This window comes from Daldinia childiae (assembly GCF_008694065.1).
Source record: "Daldinia childiae strain JS-1345 chromosome Unknown Scaffold1, whole genome shotgun sequence".
Lineage (NCBI taxonomy): Eukaryota > Fungi > Ascomycota > Sordariomycetes > Xylariales > Hypoxylaceae > Daldinia > Daldinia childiae.
The window spans coordinates 1,834,164-1,851,495 of record NW_022984642.1 but is presented as its reverse complement, the minus strand read 5'-3'; the positions used below and the strand labels follow the sequence as shown (position 1 = coordinate 1,851,495).

At 44.7% G+C, this 17,332-nt stretch overlaps 4 protein-coding genes across 4 annotated transcripts; 1 reads left to right on the top strand and 3 right to left on the bottom strand.

The window, feature by feature from the left end:
• Positions 1 to 8,325: 8,325 nt before the first annotated feature.
• On the bottom strand, positions 8,326 to 9,333 carry GL218_00482 (uncharacterized protein; the record flags this gene model as incomplete). The annotated part of the gene is made up of 2 exons (XM_033576906.1): positions 8,326 to 8,549; positions 8,958 to 9,333. 2 exons carry the CDS (start codon positions 9,331 to 9,333, stop codon positions 8,326 to 8,328), a joined length of 600 nt encoding a protein of 199 aa, XP_033441509.1.
• Positions 9,334 to 10,397: 1,064 nt separating this feature from the next.
• Positions 10,398 to 11,606, bottom strand: GL218_00481 (Meiotic recombination protein rec14; the record flags this gene model as incomplete). The annotated part of the gene is made up of 4 exons (XM_033576905.1): positions 10,398 to 10,768; positions 10,842 to 11,399; positions 11,504 to 11,540; positions 11,604 to 11,606. The coding sequence occupies 4 exons, from the start codon at positions 11,604 to 11,606 to the stop codon at positions 10,398 to 10,400; spliced, it is 969 nt and encodes a 322-aa protein (XP_033441508.1).
• A 2,571-nt stretch (positions 11,607 to 14,177) lies between these two features.
• On the top strand, positions 14,178 to 15,345 carry GL218_00480 (Septin like protein spn2; the record flags this gene model as incomplete). The annotated part of the gene is made up of 3 exons (XM_033576904.1): positions 14,178 to 14,289; positions 14,400 to 14,962; positions 15,016 to 15,345. 3 exons carry the CDS (start codon positions 14,178 to 14,180, stop codon positions 15,343 to 15,345), a joined length of 1,005 nt encoding a protein of 334 aa, XP_033441507.1.
• A 637-nt stretch (positions 15,346 to 15,982) lies between these two features.
• Positions 15,983 to 16,760, bottom strand: GL218_00479 (Guanylate kinase; the record flags this gene model as incomplete). The annotated part of the gene is made up of 3 exons (XM_033576903.1): positions 15,983 to 16,240; positions 16,305 to 16,624; positions 16,751 to 16,760. The coding sequence occupies 3 exons, from the start codon at positions 16,758 to 16,760 to the stop codon at positions 15,983 to 15,985; spliced, it is 588 nt and encodes a 195-aa protein (XP_033441868.1).
• Positions 16,761 to 17,332: the final 572 nt, after the last annotated feature.

The window sequence follows — 17,332 nt, the reverse complement described above, 5'->3', positions numbered from 1 at the left end:
AGAGAGAGAATGTTAGATGATAGACAGTAGATTCAAAAGTATTTGGTATATATTTAAAATATAGAGGGTATAAATGAAACGTGCCGGCAAGACTCGCTAATGGAGCTCGCCTAAACCTTCGGATCGTCGAAACAAGCAAGTAGGTTGACGAAGACGATGCGGGTACTAGGTGTTCCCATTGGCGTTCCCCATTGGCGATTAAAGGGAGAGGGCGGCTGAGTGTAGCACGAGGGAGTAACCTTGAATAATAAATAAAGTACCTTAACTTAAGTACCTTGGCTCAAAAGGAGGGTCGGTAACTACGGCCTACTACGGTACTGCCGGGAGCGAGAGATTGGTGAGATTAGGGAGATTGGGTTGGATGCGGGTTGGTTGCGGGTTGGTTACCCCACAAACCACCCAAACCACCTAAACCTTCCCCTCCGAAATGACCCCTGTCTCGCTGCGGGAATCCCTGAAAAAGATGCACTAGAGCGCTGCGAGATGCAGTGTGCGCAGGTGCAATGGTGGGGAACAGGTAAACAAGAAGGTATAGAAGGTACTATATGTCATGTAATGTCAATGTAATGGGCATGTACCTAGGTAATTGACTAACTACCTACAGTAGCCAAAATCAGGTGGCTCTTTTAGAAGGACCTTTGGGTGGCTCTCGTACTTGACCCCGTGGCCCTCTTTCCCCCGCCTTCTTGTCTGCTCACCCCCGCCTCCCATTCTGGCTTTCCCCTTGGATAGGCCTTGGATAGCCCTTGGAAGGAGAATATGGAGCCCCCTTGTGAGCCTTTTTGCCCCCACAATTTTGACGATGAAAGGTTCTTGTCTTTCTCCAACTTTCGCATTCTTCGTCCTAACTTAATATTTCCATCCTCTTAGTTTCAAATGGCTGAAAAACAGATGGATCAGTCCCAAGCTCGTCGACGACGACGAGATGGATCTTCAGGTGTACAACAGCGTTTGTGTACGCATTGTGGACGAAGCTTCAAGAGGTCTGAGCACTTGGAGCGCCACGTTAGAACCCGTTGGTTACCCCAACCCCAAATTCGACGTTCCTCGATCTGCACAACCTTGCTCCACCAAACCTCACACCTTTTTTTTTTCCCCCTTCTATATACCCTTATCGTGCCTTTTAAATCGTATCTATATGGTCTTCTAGAAAATCTAAAATGAATGCTAATTTCCCAACTTATAGACACAAAGGAAAAACCATATGTCTGTCATTGTGGGTCAGCCTATTCTCGTCGAGATCTCTTGACCCGCCATCAACGTATTACACATGAGACTTTGTCGCCAAGGTCGCCTGATGGCCCGCCGTCGGAAGACAATCATCAGTTGGCCGCGGCCGAAGAGGATCCTCCTTCCGAGGACCCTATTTCTTCTGCCGCATCTATTCCGGATATGAATATGAACCACAATATTCAGCAGCAGCAGCAGCATCAACAACAGTATTCGAATCCGAATCATGGTTTAGCTATTCACAACCAGGCTGTCACCCAGCCCTACCAGTTAATCACCAGCCAAGAATTCTACCCCAATGGTTAGTTGAAAAATCTCCCGTTGTTCCACTCAACTCATCTAAGTTACTCAGCCGAATTGAGTAACACCAATTTTAACAGACTGCCCTCGTGTAGCTAATTCTTTAATTCTTTATCGCATTGCTAACTCTCTTCTACTATACAGGCCAGCACTATCCCGGATTTGATCATTTCCAGGAAATACACAATTTCCCAGACCCGGTCAGTCTACCTCCGGAATGGAGTCCCTATCTTCATAGTCCAGGCCTAGAGCAAGACATGGTGGATCCTGCTTTACGAGGCTCGATGGTTGACGTATCGTCGCCTCTTTCCAATGAGAATTTCTCGGTGCACGGCTACAATCCTTGGATGTCACCCACTGCTCAGAAATGGGGCAATTAAGTGAGATCCGTTCTGGTACAGCACGACCCACCTGAGCTTTGATCGTTATTCCAAATGATAACGAATCTACCAATTTACCATCCCGCCCTTTTCGACACCTCGTGGCATCATGGCCGTTTTGGTCGTTTAGGGCACCTTATATATGAATGGGTGCTGTTGAAGCTACACTTGAAAACAGTGGACCCAATAAATGACAATGCGCATCTTTCTGGAGGCAGATATATCAAATTGGTGTGGGGAGGTGTTTTCTTGTCACGATGATGGTTTCAATTGGCAACGAAGGGCAGCTGTGACGACCACGGATCAGTTGCTCCTCAATATGCCTACGTCACCTCAATTGGAAGATATGACAAGTATGGGGCAAACGTTGTCCCCCCATTCAATTTTCACACCTTACTTCATCCACATCTTGCGAATATTGCCTGCAAGACTTGTACAGATATTGGAGCGATTTAGTCGCTCTTCAGTACCGCTCGAATTTATGAGTGGTTGGTCACTCTACGTTCTTTGAAGAACGGGAATTATGATGAAGATTGACGATACCCGAGCATTATGCTCCTAAGCATATCACAATGAGAGCAATACCTTACCTAAGGGATTAGTAACTAGCTAATAGCTGTACAATTGAGGCAAATACTGGCCATTCAACATCACGTCTTCAAGTCCTAGACATTTCCCTCCTTTTAAAACATATACCTATAGCTTATTCGGCTGCCCCGCCCACATGGCACATAGTTCACAGAACTAGAGATGTAATCAATAATATGTGGATGGCAATGAATGCCATCTGTTGAATTATATACATGTACAGATTGGTTGTAAATTGTGACGGTTATTGTTGTAGATATCCATTTCTGTCCCAATTCTACTAGCTATAATCACCATATCCTTTTTTTTCTTTTTACTTATTCACTACGCAACAATCACAATAAGCACAAGTAGAATATTCATTAGCGGATAGCCGCACCACAGTATCATCATGGCTTATATTCTAGTTGTCATCCGTTTTTTTACTGCCTTCAACGCCTGATCTGACTTTGCTTTTCATGTTTATGTGCGCCCGATGAATTCGGGCATCGTCTTGGATTATCAGTTTACGCCTGTATGCCATAAGGTACAATAACTCTAGGTGATCGACTTGTAGTGGGTATTTCTCGAATGATGGCTGTGGTTAGTGTGATGATGAATGCTCTGTAACCTGAGACATCGCCATTTTAGGTATATCCATAGGAGCAAGCTGAGCTTACGTTCAACGTCAAAGGAAGCCTCCTGTCGGATAACTGAAGAAGCGAAATTCGTAATGCGTGCGCCATTAAACAAGCCATGCAGACTGGACCAACGATTCAAACCTGCAGTCGCGCACTCGGACAAGATCGGGTGGTCGACTGCACGCTGGGATAACTACCTGCGTTGTTAACCAGACATCAATCGGCAGAGTTGAGGTGAGTTCAAGTGCCGTTTCAATTTCGTGGGGTGCAGCGGTAATGAGATCCAGGACGATGATTCTGATTTCTGAAATTCGGTATTCGGGCTTGACAAATACGGCGGCGGTCCCAAGGTTCTGCAGGAAGGCGACCAAGGTGACCCAGAGAAGCACGATACCGAATCCTTTCGCAGAAATCTCCTGCGCGGCACTGAAACCAATTGCTGCGGAAGCCCCGGCGATCAGAGCTCAATGTACTCTGCTTTACTGCGGTAGCGAGCTAGAGGTGCCGGTGGGAGAAATTAGAAAACGACGCACAGTGGAAAGAAAGTTGTAAGTATGCCTCGTACGTCAGGAACGCGGCGCCAATGTGCTGTAAAGTCGTTACTATTGGACCATGATGTAAAAGGTCTTAGCAAGGAATCGTGACCTCTTTTTTTTTTTTTTTTCTTTCACACCCGCATCTCATCAGTGAAGTGCGAGTCCCTCCCCCCGCACTCGTGCATATAATTTGCTCGGCTAACCCCTCCCTGATTCGTGGCGCGGCCGTTATCTTGTACGAGCTCGGGAGAATAAGAATGTCCTTTTTCACGGACGGGCAGTTCGGTGAAAAAACCTCAACCGCCTTTCCGTACCTAGGTAGATAGGTAACCAGGGCCTACGGCTACCAGGGGCCAAATCGAGAGAAAAAGGGAAAGATTAGTCGAGAACTGAGAAGCGGGGGGGTGGTAAAAATACACTATTAAACATACATACAAACGAATCGAACCCGTCATCTCGCCTTCGGCAGCCAAGACTCCGCATTCCTTCAATCTGAAAGGAGGGGGGGGGAGGAGAATGGGGTGGGTTTGTGGTCACCTTTTCGTTCCCTTGGGTACGTTGGCGTTTGTGGGAACAGAGGAAAAGGAAAGTGCGGGGACCGAACGGGGAGCGCCGGTTCGCCCATCCGAATCGGCTCCGAAAATGAATCGGACCGGGGACGCCCATTTCTGGAAATCGATATCGACATCGAACGTACCTGCGGCCAACTCTAGAACTGTGGGGACCAATCCGATTTCGTTATTTATTTCTAATCTGCTGCAGCCGAATCTCAACCGAATCATAAAACTCCTAACCTGACCTATTATCTTATTATCTCTACCCCCTGAAAAAAAAAATGTGTGAGAGAGGGAAAACCCGAGGTCGCACAAGATTTTGCATCTCCGGAAAGGTCTGTGCCCGCGCCACAAGAACCGCTGCCTGCTGCTAGGTTACTGCATTGCGTTTTTCACATATGATATCTATGTAATCAACGTTACATTTGGAACATACATGACGAATATAATACATGTATACCGCAATTGGCCAATCAAGCGAATGTACGTGCGTAGGCGCACCGTTAGTATTTGAATTTACTTTTTTTTTTTTTTCGGTTTCCTTTTTTTTTTCTACGGAAGTAGTTTCCGTGGCACATTTGTGGACCGGATGGACCTTGGGAGGGATGCGGATTACGGAGCGTCGAGGATATATAATATATATATAAGAGGTATCTAATGTATGCACATCATGACACCGCGTCGGCTCGCTACCAAAGCCACCATATGTCTCGTGTAGCCACATGGGATAACAGCGTGACATCCAAGGGATTCGGATAGAATGCCCTATTAAGTTGAGGCTCGGAAGCCTGCATGCATATTGAAGGTCTTGAATAAATTGACGACTGGGGCTAGTGGAATCTTCCTTGCGTTGAGCTCTCTGGTTGTCTAGACGTAGATGTTGCCACCGAAAGAAAGTGGCATGTTATATGCCGAAGGTAGAGCGCATTCCGGTATATAGAACTAGACTTAGATATGCAATTCCTACAGGTACTACGATACTCACGTAGAAGTTATAATGATTATTATATCGTCTAGTTTCCACCAAGTGCTCGCTGTCTCTGATCAAGGGCCAGTAGTTTGAGCGATCAATTATTTTGTTACTTATTGATGTTAGTCTATAGTTGAATGCTCCCTAATAGACATAAGGTCTTCCGGGGCCGCAAGTTGGCCATCTGAAGGCTTACTCTTCATAGTCGAAGAATCTATCTTTTACTATCTTGAACTAGCCAAATAACCATCCCGCCTTCAGGCCAACCCTTAAGCCAGCTTCCTCGTAGACTATGTAGTACTTTCCTAAGGCCACCAGACACTGGCACCACCAAGCTTACATTGCTAGCTCACATTTTGAGACGCATCCATTCTTCCAAGTTTCCATTAGGTAGCTTTGTTTTGATAAAGCCTTAGCATATTCCAAAGGTTGCATAATACAAGTTAGTAGCCGCACCACAGTTGTACTTTTGAGTGGCATATTAGGCTTATTATGCCCACAGAGGGCGAAGAAGACCTAGCACGAGCCTCATTACTAGCCTTCAGGGGCCCGATTATTGTGAGTCCATAGTTTAGTGCTTGGCTAAGGCATCTGTAGTCTGTAGGCATTGTCACTCGGATCGTCACTCGGATCGGTGCTAGAATTGTCGCTGGTATCGTTTGCTAGAATTCCGTAACCAGCGAGAAAATTTTAGGCTTTAGGTTTCTATCATTCTCTGCCCACCCAACATCCTAGGATTTTATTTCCTTTAGGACTCCGTTCCCACATTGTTGACGTAGATGGTCTAGTAGTCAAGATCTTGACAGAGACTCGATCAAGGTAAGGATAACTGATAGTCCTCCTTGTGTAAGAATGCTGAATAGCTTCGTTGATGTCGTTATGCGATTCTGTGGTAGTCAGGTACCTAAGCTTAAGCGGCCTGGTTACTGCATCTTTTCCGAGAAACTTAGGGTTGTGTGTAGTTGTAGTATGTTGCTTCTTCTTTGTGATAGTGCTACGTGTCGGCTTCTTCTTGAGGAAGTTGATTGCATAGGTCAGAAGTCTGCAAATCGTGGCCGATCGTGTTAGACTAATTAGGTGAGTTAATGCCGATTCTGGGTATAGCAGAGGATTGGGTTACTGTGATAGTAGCTGCGGAATCGGGAAATTCAGGGTAAAACTTACTTTGAACGGGATCATTTCTTCGCCACTGGGTCCTATAAGATAGGTAATGCCCATTATATTTATTTTTCGTACGCATTACCACGCCCTTGAATGGCTAAAAAATACAGTATTAGTTTATGTGCCTTGCCATAGTAAATAAATAAAGGGATTATACCCAGCTGTGCCGGCCGGTGATATGTCTAGAATATAGGCCATTATAAATTGTCTCCTTGAAGTGTAACTGACAGACTTTAGGATGCCGACCGTGTTGAGAAGTAATTTCTCTAGTGGATAATTAAAGTTGCATATAAGCCACGTTCTCATTGCTCAGATACATTAGCTGCAATCATTTATCAGTATAATTGTTAGAGTGATAAGGTTGAAGGAGAAATTATTCAAGCAGAAGGAAGAAAAGAGTACCATTTAAGAAAGGATGCCTTATGTTATTTACCAGACTTTGAGGATAAATTATGTTAAGTAGTTATTAGAGCCTTTTGCGCTAAGTGGGATATGGGAACTATTTAAATAAACGTTAGCGCCTAGATTAATAACAAGGACAACCTAGGGAGTAAGTTGAATAGCACAATAATTGTTTCTGGGGACAATGGGTTGAGGTAAATAGAAAGTAAGGAAGCCCGGGTGGGTTGAGGGGAGAGAAGTACTAGGTGATCACATGTAAAATGCGTCGATAAAATATGATAGTGTAACGGAAGAGGCTGATCAATAACACCGGGGTATAGAGATGAAATGAGATGTATGATTCTCAATGCCCAACAGTTCGAAATGTTGAAAGAAGTGCACTTGCTGATATGATAGAAGCATCTGAAGGACTTACTAATAATTTAGACGCGTCTAAATATCTCGAAGCTTAAGAATATTGTAGACGGCACGGCCTGATTGTTTTACCATATCCTGGGTATATAGGTACTGACAGAATGCGAAAGGCTAGGGGTTGATAGTTAAAATAATATGCAATAGTCTTTTTGATATTCTCAAATTCATCGAGACTCTCTGGGTCTTAACCAGACTTTGACGCGTTTCTGATGTTGTAGTAAATAAAAACGATGCAAAGACTTAGGTTAATTATATCTTATTAGGGATAGACAAATAGGGGTTAAAAGGGTACCTGGGCGTTTAGAATATTGTGAGTTGTAAAGAAATGGTGTGTAAAGAGAAGGAGAAAGTGGGCAACCTAGCTGTTGTTAAATATAAAATCTTAGGCGGTGTGAATAAAAGCTTAAGGCGGCGAAAAGAAAAATCTGGCAGATGGTTAGGCGACAACTGATTACACGACAGTAACATGGACCAACTCTACCGGGGCAACAACGAAACGGATCGCGCCTACCGTCCTACACTACAACAGATGCACGTATTCCTTAGGAGATATGCGCTATACCAGGTATCTATTCTAAGAGGTACATACACCAATTGTCGGTAATGTCGCTATTGCCACTTCTAGCCTCGTTTTACGACATCCTTACAATGTTCGCCAATAAATTGTACCAGTGTAACAGGTCTGTGACTCACTCATTACAGTGGTTTGGATTTATCCTATTATTCCATAATGATAGTAACAAGGTCACTTCCCACATCAAGTGACACTCGAAGTAGATGTACTTCAGCTTCAGGCATACATGATATGTGGCGCCTAATATCAGACACCTGAAAGGAAGGTGGCCTTTCTAATCACTTTCGCCTAGGAGCCTTCTATCTACAAGTACATAAAGAACCTCGAACTAAGAAGGATCTAAATTGTTAGGTACCTGAACTCAGGGGTAAATTTGTTCTTAGCGCTTGAATAAATTGCAAATATTCTCCCAGAAATCCAATCTCTTCTCTAATACATTCAAGGTTTACGACAATATTAGGTTATTGTACTATAAAATATATCGTACCTAAATAGGTAGCCAAATCAAGATCTAAGGACAAAAAACATCTTTCAATATTACAGACCATAATAAGAACAGAATGAAGAGAATGTTATTTTACCTCCCTACACAGTGCTCAGCTGGTCTTAGTATCTATCTTCTTGATATTAATTTTTCCCGTGTATATCATGCCCCAAGTCTTAACTCCTCCTGTGACTATCTCACCAACCTCACGGAAGCCAAAGTGGGCATAGATATCACGAGCCCGTTCGCTGCCAGCATCTAGCCACACAGGCATAGCGCCGCCTTCGTTTTGGTCTGAGGTGAACTTCTCCATAAAGGGGACCAGCACCGCCCGAACTAGGGTAATAAAAGTTAGTATTTGATTCGGACAAAACAGGGCCCTATCGGTTGGGTCAAAATGAGAGGTCTGGTATATAGGCTAGAAAATACTAAATAGAATCTAGCATCCAGCCAGCTCTCATCCATGTTGCAATAGGAGGATGATAGGTAGGCTGTGACTTGTGGGAAGCTTGCGGGTATAGTCTTTATGTGCTATATTACAAAGCTAGGAGCATAGGTTTACTTCCGTATATTTTATACTCAGCACCTAGACATCGTAGGTCATGCAACGGTGACAATCAGAGAAATGGTACCTAGTTCATAGACAATAGCCTCCATACAAGACTAAAGAAAAAGCCTGGCCTCTAGATCATATCACATCAATTGGAAAAGGGGTTAGGGGGTATACGAGCAGAGGTCACTTACCAGCACCTGGTACATATTCTACCGCCGGATCCCTCGCCATAAGGCTCAACTTCCAATACCGGCCAGCACTCACACGCTCCGCAATAGGATACAAGTGCTCATGCATTAGCTCCGCGACCCCGTCCACAAACGCTTTAAATAGCGGTCTCTTCCCTGACGTTGTCGCCGTCGACACATCTATGCGGTGCGGGTCACCCACTCGCGCCGGCTCCCAGCACGCTACTGCTGCAAAGCCACCAGCCTCTACGACAAACCCGCCCATGGCTAACTTGGCAGCGAGCCGTGTAATAGCTGAATCGTACACGATGCGCTGCATGATGGCAAGGTCGACATCCTTGGTTGTCTGGCCTGGAGGTAGTTTCTCCCCTTGGAACATGACTGTTAGGGGGTCTGTGGCTGAGGCCCGTGATACGGCGCTTGCAAGGCCTTGGATGTATCGCTCAGAAATGCCTATAGTTACCTCCGGGAGTACCGCTGGCTCGCTCGGCTTCTGTGCGGTAGTAGGTGGTATGCTTGATAATTCCGTAGGAAACAGTGTCGTTTCCGTCGTTATTGGGGTGTCAGCCATTGCTATTGTTAAGGGACTATTAAAAGTTGTAGAGACTCGAAGAGAAATTGTAGTAATTATTTGACCTTGGCTCTTTTATATAGGTAGTTATATATATTTAGTAGTTTTTATTCTCTGGGGACCTGGTGTTTCTTGTACAATAAATAATCTGATTGTAAATCATCTCAATCGAGTTCATCACGATTCACGAAATATACAAGCAAGCTTAGGGGAGGAATTGTGCTATGTTCTATGTAGGTAGATGAGAGGGGATGATGTTCAAAGGATGTTCAGGGGTATTTGATTTTGAGTCACACTCTATACCGACTTCGGGAACAAGGTTCCTTCCATGTTTATAAGTATAGCACTTCATATTTGCTGTAGTATAGGTAATAAATGAACCGGCAAAAAAATATCACCGTATCTTAGGTAGCTGAGCTAGTAATAGGTATTGGGGCCAGTTATTATACGCATGCTATGTATGTGATGTATCTTAATTAGCATATGCTTGATGACGTTATATTAGCTATACCACATCTGATATTCTATTTGGAAATATATTCACACCTAGATAATTCTTTATAGTATTAATTATCAACTGCGACTGAATAATAAAATAAACTACGCTCACTAGTAGGAAGTAAGCTTAGATACATGTATGGGGACTTAAGGTGTGTAGTGCATAGTCCGGAGAACATACATATCTCTGGTTACTGCAGCGTGGATTCAGTTCTTCGTATGGATCTTTATTTGGTTACATTAGGTATGTAGCCAGGTTTGGCCAAGCACGTATATATCACAATGCCCTGTCGCATATACCGAGACCCCTTTGTATTTTCCTTTCCCTAAACGCCGGCAGGGCAAATATCAAGTTAAGTCCTCAGTGAAACAGTTTATGCGCCTGTAGCTTCGCGGTAGAAAGTCAGGCTCCTATTTGCACCGGCCGTGCAAAACATCTCGTTTCGTCCTGTCTTGGGTAACCACTTAACAGCCCAGAGCGCCTTGTCCGTCTCGCTGTGAGTTGCAACACAGACACCTTTGTCGATAGACCAAACCTTTACTTTGCCGTCGAAAGCACCACTGAGTAAGTACTCGCCCGTGTCATTCCAGTCGATAGAGGTGATCCAAGCTGTATGGCCCTTTAGGTTACCCACATGTTCGCCATGTTTTGTGTCATAAATGGCGATGATACCTGCGTCACCGGCAGCAGCTAGACGTGTGCTAGCTGGCGAGAATGCTACTGTTCTGATTGGTTTGACCAGACCTATCGGCCAATTAGTCCACAAAAAACATATATGGAAAGATGTGCGCAGGGATGGTTGAGAAGCAAAACGTACCTGGAAGTGAGTATTGTAGTCGGCCCGTGTCGTTGTTAAATACGTAGACAGCGCCACTTTGGTGACCGCTTGCTGTGTATTTCCCATCGCGACTCAGATCTACACAAAGCCCGAAAGAACCAGAGCCTGGATTTCCAGTTTCGTACTCGCGCAATTTCTCGGATCTGTCTCCAAGAAGGTCCCATACATTGACTCGTCCATCGTAGGTAGTAGAAGCCAGGTATTGGCCGTCTTCACTAAGCGCAATGGCCCATACCTCTCCAGCACTCTTTCCTGAGCCTTTGGTAGGATCTAGCTCTCCAAAGGGTTGCCACTCGGCTGTATCTGATTCGGCCAACTTCCATATTTTTACTTCCCCACCAAAACCAGCTGAAGCTGCGACTTTACCATTGCGAGAGACGGCAATATGGTGGCAGCCGAGTTTATGCGCACCAGCTAGAGACTGGGCAAGAGGGATGGAGGGTTGTGAAGTGGCATGTATATGTATAGTTGAAGAGCCGCTAGCGGAAAGGAGTGCCGTAGGCGTGGCTGCAAGAGAGAAGATGTCGGTTATGTGTGCTAATAGATATGTATTAGCATAAGCTTGGCTGAAGCTTAAAAGCTCGAAGCTTTGTGTCCGAGGTTAGTTTGGGGGTTGGGTTTTAGAAAAGAACAATACTCACCATTGTCGATAGTATGTGTCGTTAGGTATTGCTTCGACTATAAATTCATTAGCAAGCTGATATTACAACACATAATGTCATTTCTATTTTCTATACCTACCATGGTGTAGCTATCGATCCATGTGGACTTGTCGCGAAGCTGCTGGGTAGAAAGTATGGTGGGGTTTGATGATGTTAGGAATGTTAAATGCTACATTAGCGTCAGGATATAAGACCCAGGTACCGAACATTTACAGTAATCAAGCAATAGACCGTACATTTACCGTTTGAGGCTCTGATACTATTTGAACATCTAAATGTTTTGATATTTCAACCGGTATTTATTTGAATGGTATATATTTGGTTGGGTATTTGAGTCGTTTATATGCTTAGGAATGGTTTTTCTTTTATGAATGGTTTTTTTTCTACGAATGGTTTTTTTTGGGACCAACGGTTTTTTTACGGTCTAGGAAGGTGTAATATATTCAAGTAAGGAAGCTGCGAATGCCACCTTATATACCCAAACAATTACAGGCTATACGCGCTTGTGTATGTAATATCTAATAGTCTATTTAAATAGTAACCCCGTAGCTGTAGCCGTAGCCTGTTCGAAAGTAAAAGAATGCCTATTAATACCTGTGTAAAAATATATAATATATGTATATAAATAAGTGGGTAGGTAGGTAGGTAGGTAATAAGGTATATTTTTTCTTTTACCTCTTGCCCCTTCCTTGACCGTAAAAAGACCGTTGGTCCCAAAAAAAACCGTTGGTCAAAAAAAACCATTCGCAAGGGAAAAACCATTCGATACACCAAACGTTCTATCGCGAAAATACCATTTGATACCAATACCGTTGGTAGATGTGGCTACCGTCGTTCTTTAGTCCCGAAAGGTGTAACTATTCAGACAATTAGACTATAAATATACGGTATCAATACGGTCTTAGGATCCTATATACTGACGCTAATGTACAGACGGTATCTGCAAGTTGTCTTAGCTCTGGTGGGGTTAACTAAAAATTGGAGACTTAGGCAGAGGCTTCTTCTATCTAATAGGTAAACTACGTCCCAAATCTCAAATATTATTACATCACATATCTCTCCCTTCGTTCCTTCTTTTTTCGACGTTCCTAGGTACATGTATCTTGTCTATTTATTAAGTCTAGCACAAAGTATATAATAGGTATACTGTGCATACCTAGGTACGTATAGGCTGGCTACCTTTTCTAAGACATGTATCTGGAGGTAGGTGTTCTATCCTGACGCATGATTGTATACACCTGAATTTACAGCAGCTTCACTTAGGTAGCATTTGACCTCATAATTACATTGGCAAAAGTGAACTTAAGTCCAACAGCGCTACTAATTATAGACATACACTTAATAGACAGGTAAGACATAGGTAACTTCATAGACTCGTGGATTCATTGTACATATCTTTCACCGTCAATAGGTACCTAGGAATTTATTATAGAATTCCTTACCCTTAGTTATACCAGAACGCCAGTGATATACATGAATTCTAGTTTCATGACTGATCTGTATTATACCTTTTGCTTGAAATCCCGTTCAAGCATGCCGCCGAGACCTAACCATACACTTATTAGTATATTGCCAAAACTATGGAGAGATACAACTAACGGCCCATGCAATCAGAGCATAAAGTATGCATCTTTTTTACTCCCCCGCAGGCTGGGCACTTATTTAATGATGTAACATCCTTCAGAGCCTTTCCTGCCATCTGTCGATGTCTCTTCTTCATATGTGATGTCTTTTTCTTAGGCACTGCTCGAAGTATACCTTCCCATATATCACCCAGTAGAGACGGTATATTTGAAATAGCAGCAGGGATGGCGATAGCAAGCTCGGTTACTGACGGTAGTCGCGACTCCCGCGCATATTGTGTATATAATACGGTTGATCGGAAAGAGGACTGGAAGTTTGTTGATGCTATCCTCGGGAAGAGGGAGGGGAAGAATGAGGCTATTCGCAGCTGCTGGAGGGCGGCCATGGTTTATGACTTTAACAGGCGGAGTAACCGTTGCCTTTCGGAGCGTCGTAGTAATAAATTGTCTTTCTTTCTTGGTTCCTTTGTAGGAGAATTGCCATGCGCAAGAAAAAAATATTGGCAATTATTGCGCACGCCGGTTAAAAAATAAAATAAAAAAAAGTATAGTATGTACAGCTATTGATATTGATAGAAAGAGCTTGCCGTTGTCTAAAAAGTTTCTAGCGCAAAAATGGAGATTGATTGGTCAAGAGTTCCGGGCATCTGTTTATCAGCCGGCACCAAACGACGCAGGCACGTACGACTTTCAACCCCAGCTCCGATCCACTAATACTTCTACGCACGGATGTTCATTGGCCTATCAGCACCTGCCAGCCCCCTTCCCCCTTTCTTGTGGTTCCTAGCCCATGCCCAACTTGCACCTTCTTAACGGAAATTATTGTTTGGCAAGGAAATCGCAGGGAGCAATCTAGAGAGGATCCATCCCCTTCACGTCAAAAAAATTCCCAAACGCCAACGAACCTCAACCTTCTTTTCCCCATCAACCATCAACTTCAACTCTGTCTCGCATCAGAGCTCACGTCACCACTCCTCGTCATTCGTTCGTTTTTCCAATTGCCACTAGGCTATTTCTTGGAATAGGTGTCGACATTTTAATCTATTCATTGATCCATCAAGTCAGAAGCAATGGCATCGCAAACCATCTACCCTAACAGCCATGTCGGTTTCGACAGCATTACCTCTCAGATCGAGCGCAAGCTCTTGAAGAGAGGTTTCCAGTTCAATGTCATTTGCGTTGGTAAGCTATCTATTCCCCTTTAAGTTCTAGCTATCAAATAGCTACCGTTTAACCCGCTGCGGCACGTTCCCCTAGTTTGTGTAACTGACGTGTCTCGTGTCATGCAATAGGTCAAACTGGCTTGGGAAAGTCGACTCTGATCAATACCATCTTTGCATCCCACCTTATCGACTCAAAAGGTAGAATGGTACCTGATGAGCAGATTCGCTCCACCACCGAGATCCACCCCGTATCGCACGTTATCGAGGAGAATGGTGTCCGCCTAAAGCTCAACATTGTTGACACACCGGGCTATGGTGACCTGGTCAACAACGACCGCTGCTGGGACCCCATCGTCAAGTACATCAAGGATCAGCACTCCGCGTACCTGCGAAAGGAGCTCACAGCACAGCGAGAGCGTTACATTCCGGATACCCGTATTCACTGCTGCTTGTTCTTCATTCAGCCCTCGGGACATTCTCTAAAGCCAATCGATATCGTAGTATTGAAGAAGCTTTCTGATGTTGTTAACGTTGTGCCGGTTATCGCCAAGGCAGACACTCTGACTCTAGAAGAGAGACAAGAGTTCAAAGAGCGAATCAAGGAGGAGTTTGCTTTCCACAACCTCAAGATGTACCCTTACGACAACGATGAGCTTGATGAGGAGGAGCGCTCGATTAACACTCAGATCAAGGTATTTTACATGTCATGTGTACCCTACCTTTCTTATGCTAACGAATCATGCAGAGCCTTATTCCCTTTGCTGTTGTCGGTTCCGAGAAGTCGATCATTGTCAACGGCAAGCAAGTTCGTGGACGTCAAAACCGATGGGGTGTAATCAATGTTGAAGATGAGAACCACTGCGAATTCGTCTACCTGAGGAACTTCCTACTCCGAACTCATCTACAGGATCTCATCGAGACTACTTCGCAGATTCACTACGAGACCTTCCGTGCCAAGCAATTGTTGGCGCTCAAGGAGAGCAGCGCACAAGGCCACGGCAGCAGACCGATCAGCCCTGCCGCAGATCGCGAAATGAGCAGGAGCTCTCAACGGATGACTATGAACGGTTACTAAGTCATCATCTGATTTTCTTTGTATGCTTTCTACGAGGCGTTCCTCGGATTCAGGCTTTCCCATCCTTGCGAAAGATCTTTAATTACCCTTTACGACTATTACTATGAGCGGCTCCGATGACTAGGATGCAACATGGGAGGGGGCGACTCATTTCAAAAATTACCCCGAGCCCGAGGGTCCCAAAAATTTCCTTAGGATGGGATACCCAAAACTGTGTCCGCGTAGGAAAACATTTGAGGTTACGTGAGGAGGCGTATTTGAAGCTAAGGTCAGATATGTTGACCTGTCTGGGTTGTTCGAGCTTGTTATGTGTTTGTCGGCCAAGCAAGCAGTATTTCCATCTACAGTCTGGCGACGCGACGTTCTTATTATTTCCTTTTTAGTATTCCCCCAAAGCTCTGTTCATCTTCTCTAAAGCTGCTAAGATTAATCCGTGGTCAAGCCTCTACTGTACTCTAATAGAGCCCGCTCTGATACCTGATGGAATAAATACGAGACTTATGCCCCAAACACCTCTGCTTTAAATTTGTGATTTATCGGGGTCTTATCCTGTTGGTTGGCTTATATTCCCCGGGATTATGCTCTTATCTACCATTGGATTCTAATGTGCAACCGACATTATTCCTAACTTTGCGATCTATGCTAATGGCTTGTAGATAAAGTCTTCTAACTCCTTAAATGCCTTCTCGACGTCGTCATTGACAATGATAATATCGTGAACACCAGGCGTATCGGCGTATTCGAGCTCGAGTTTGGCCTGATTTAGCCTCTTGACGATGGAGTCCTCGTCCTCGGTACCTCGACCTCGCAGGCGCTTTTCGAGCTCCTCGAAGCTAGGCGGCTTAATAAAGACATAGCGCGCTTCTATGCCGCTATTCTTAATCTGCTTGACACCCTGTTTTTATCTCCCTTTAGCAATATCCTTTTTGACAATGATCTGTAGGGTTCGAGGAACTCACCTCCATCTCAATATCAAGTACGACGACACGACCCTTGGCGGTCTGGTCAGCAATGGTTTGCTTAGAGGTACCGTAGCGGTTGGAACCGAACTTGGCGTGCTCGACAAAGCCATCGGCCTGGACTAAGGCTTCGAATTCCTCGGCTGGCACATAATAATAATCAACACCGTGGGCCTCGCCAGCGCGTGGCTTGCGCGTCGTATGCGATACAGATAGAGCAAAACAGTCCTTGTGCGCGTCGAACAGACGCTTAAAGAGTGTGCCCTTGCCTACGCCCGAGGGGCCGGAGATGACGACGGGGCGGCGGTCTTGAGGCAGCGCTGTTGCGGGGGCGAAAGGGATTTAGTTAGCGAGGCTTTTTGCCTTGGTTCGGTTCGAAATCGTTCAAGTGGGATCCCGGGACGACTGCGACCCCGACGAGCGAGGAGAGAAATAGAAACACGTACTGGAAGCCATCTTATCGGCGCTGCGAGGGTTGTGGATGACGAATTGGGCTACCGACGATGCGCAGAAACGAGAGGCGGGGGAAAAGAAGATTGGATTATTTAATGTACTGAATCTACGCAGAGATGACACCGTTTGACAGTACATGTGAAGCTGCTCGGGTCAGCTAGCAAAAGTACCTAATGTTCGGTCAATTGATGATGGACCGCCACTTTTTTTTTGTTCCTTGAAGTCACACTGCAGAAATCGGCCGGCGCAGTCCGAAGGCAGAGGCAGTGAAACCGGCAGAATTTCAAGGGCTCAGGCTTAGGTTGTTACCTTAACTTTAGGGTCCGACCGAAAAAAAGATTTGAGGCTGGTGTTATAGATTTTCGTGGCTGGTGAGTGAGGCTAGTGTTTTCAGTTGAAAGTTTCGCATTAGACCTCATCCCATCTGTCATTTGGCGCCGTCTTGAAGCTAAGCTCTATTCAACCTTATTGTTACACCACAGGAAAACGGTAGCCAACCCCTGAGACAGGGGTACCCTTAAAAAGCGTCACTACGCCCCGGAATTTTTCTATTGTCTTCTCGCAACATGAATGGA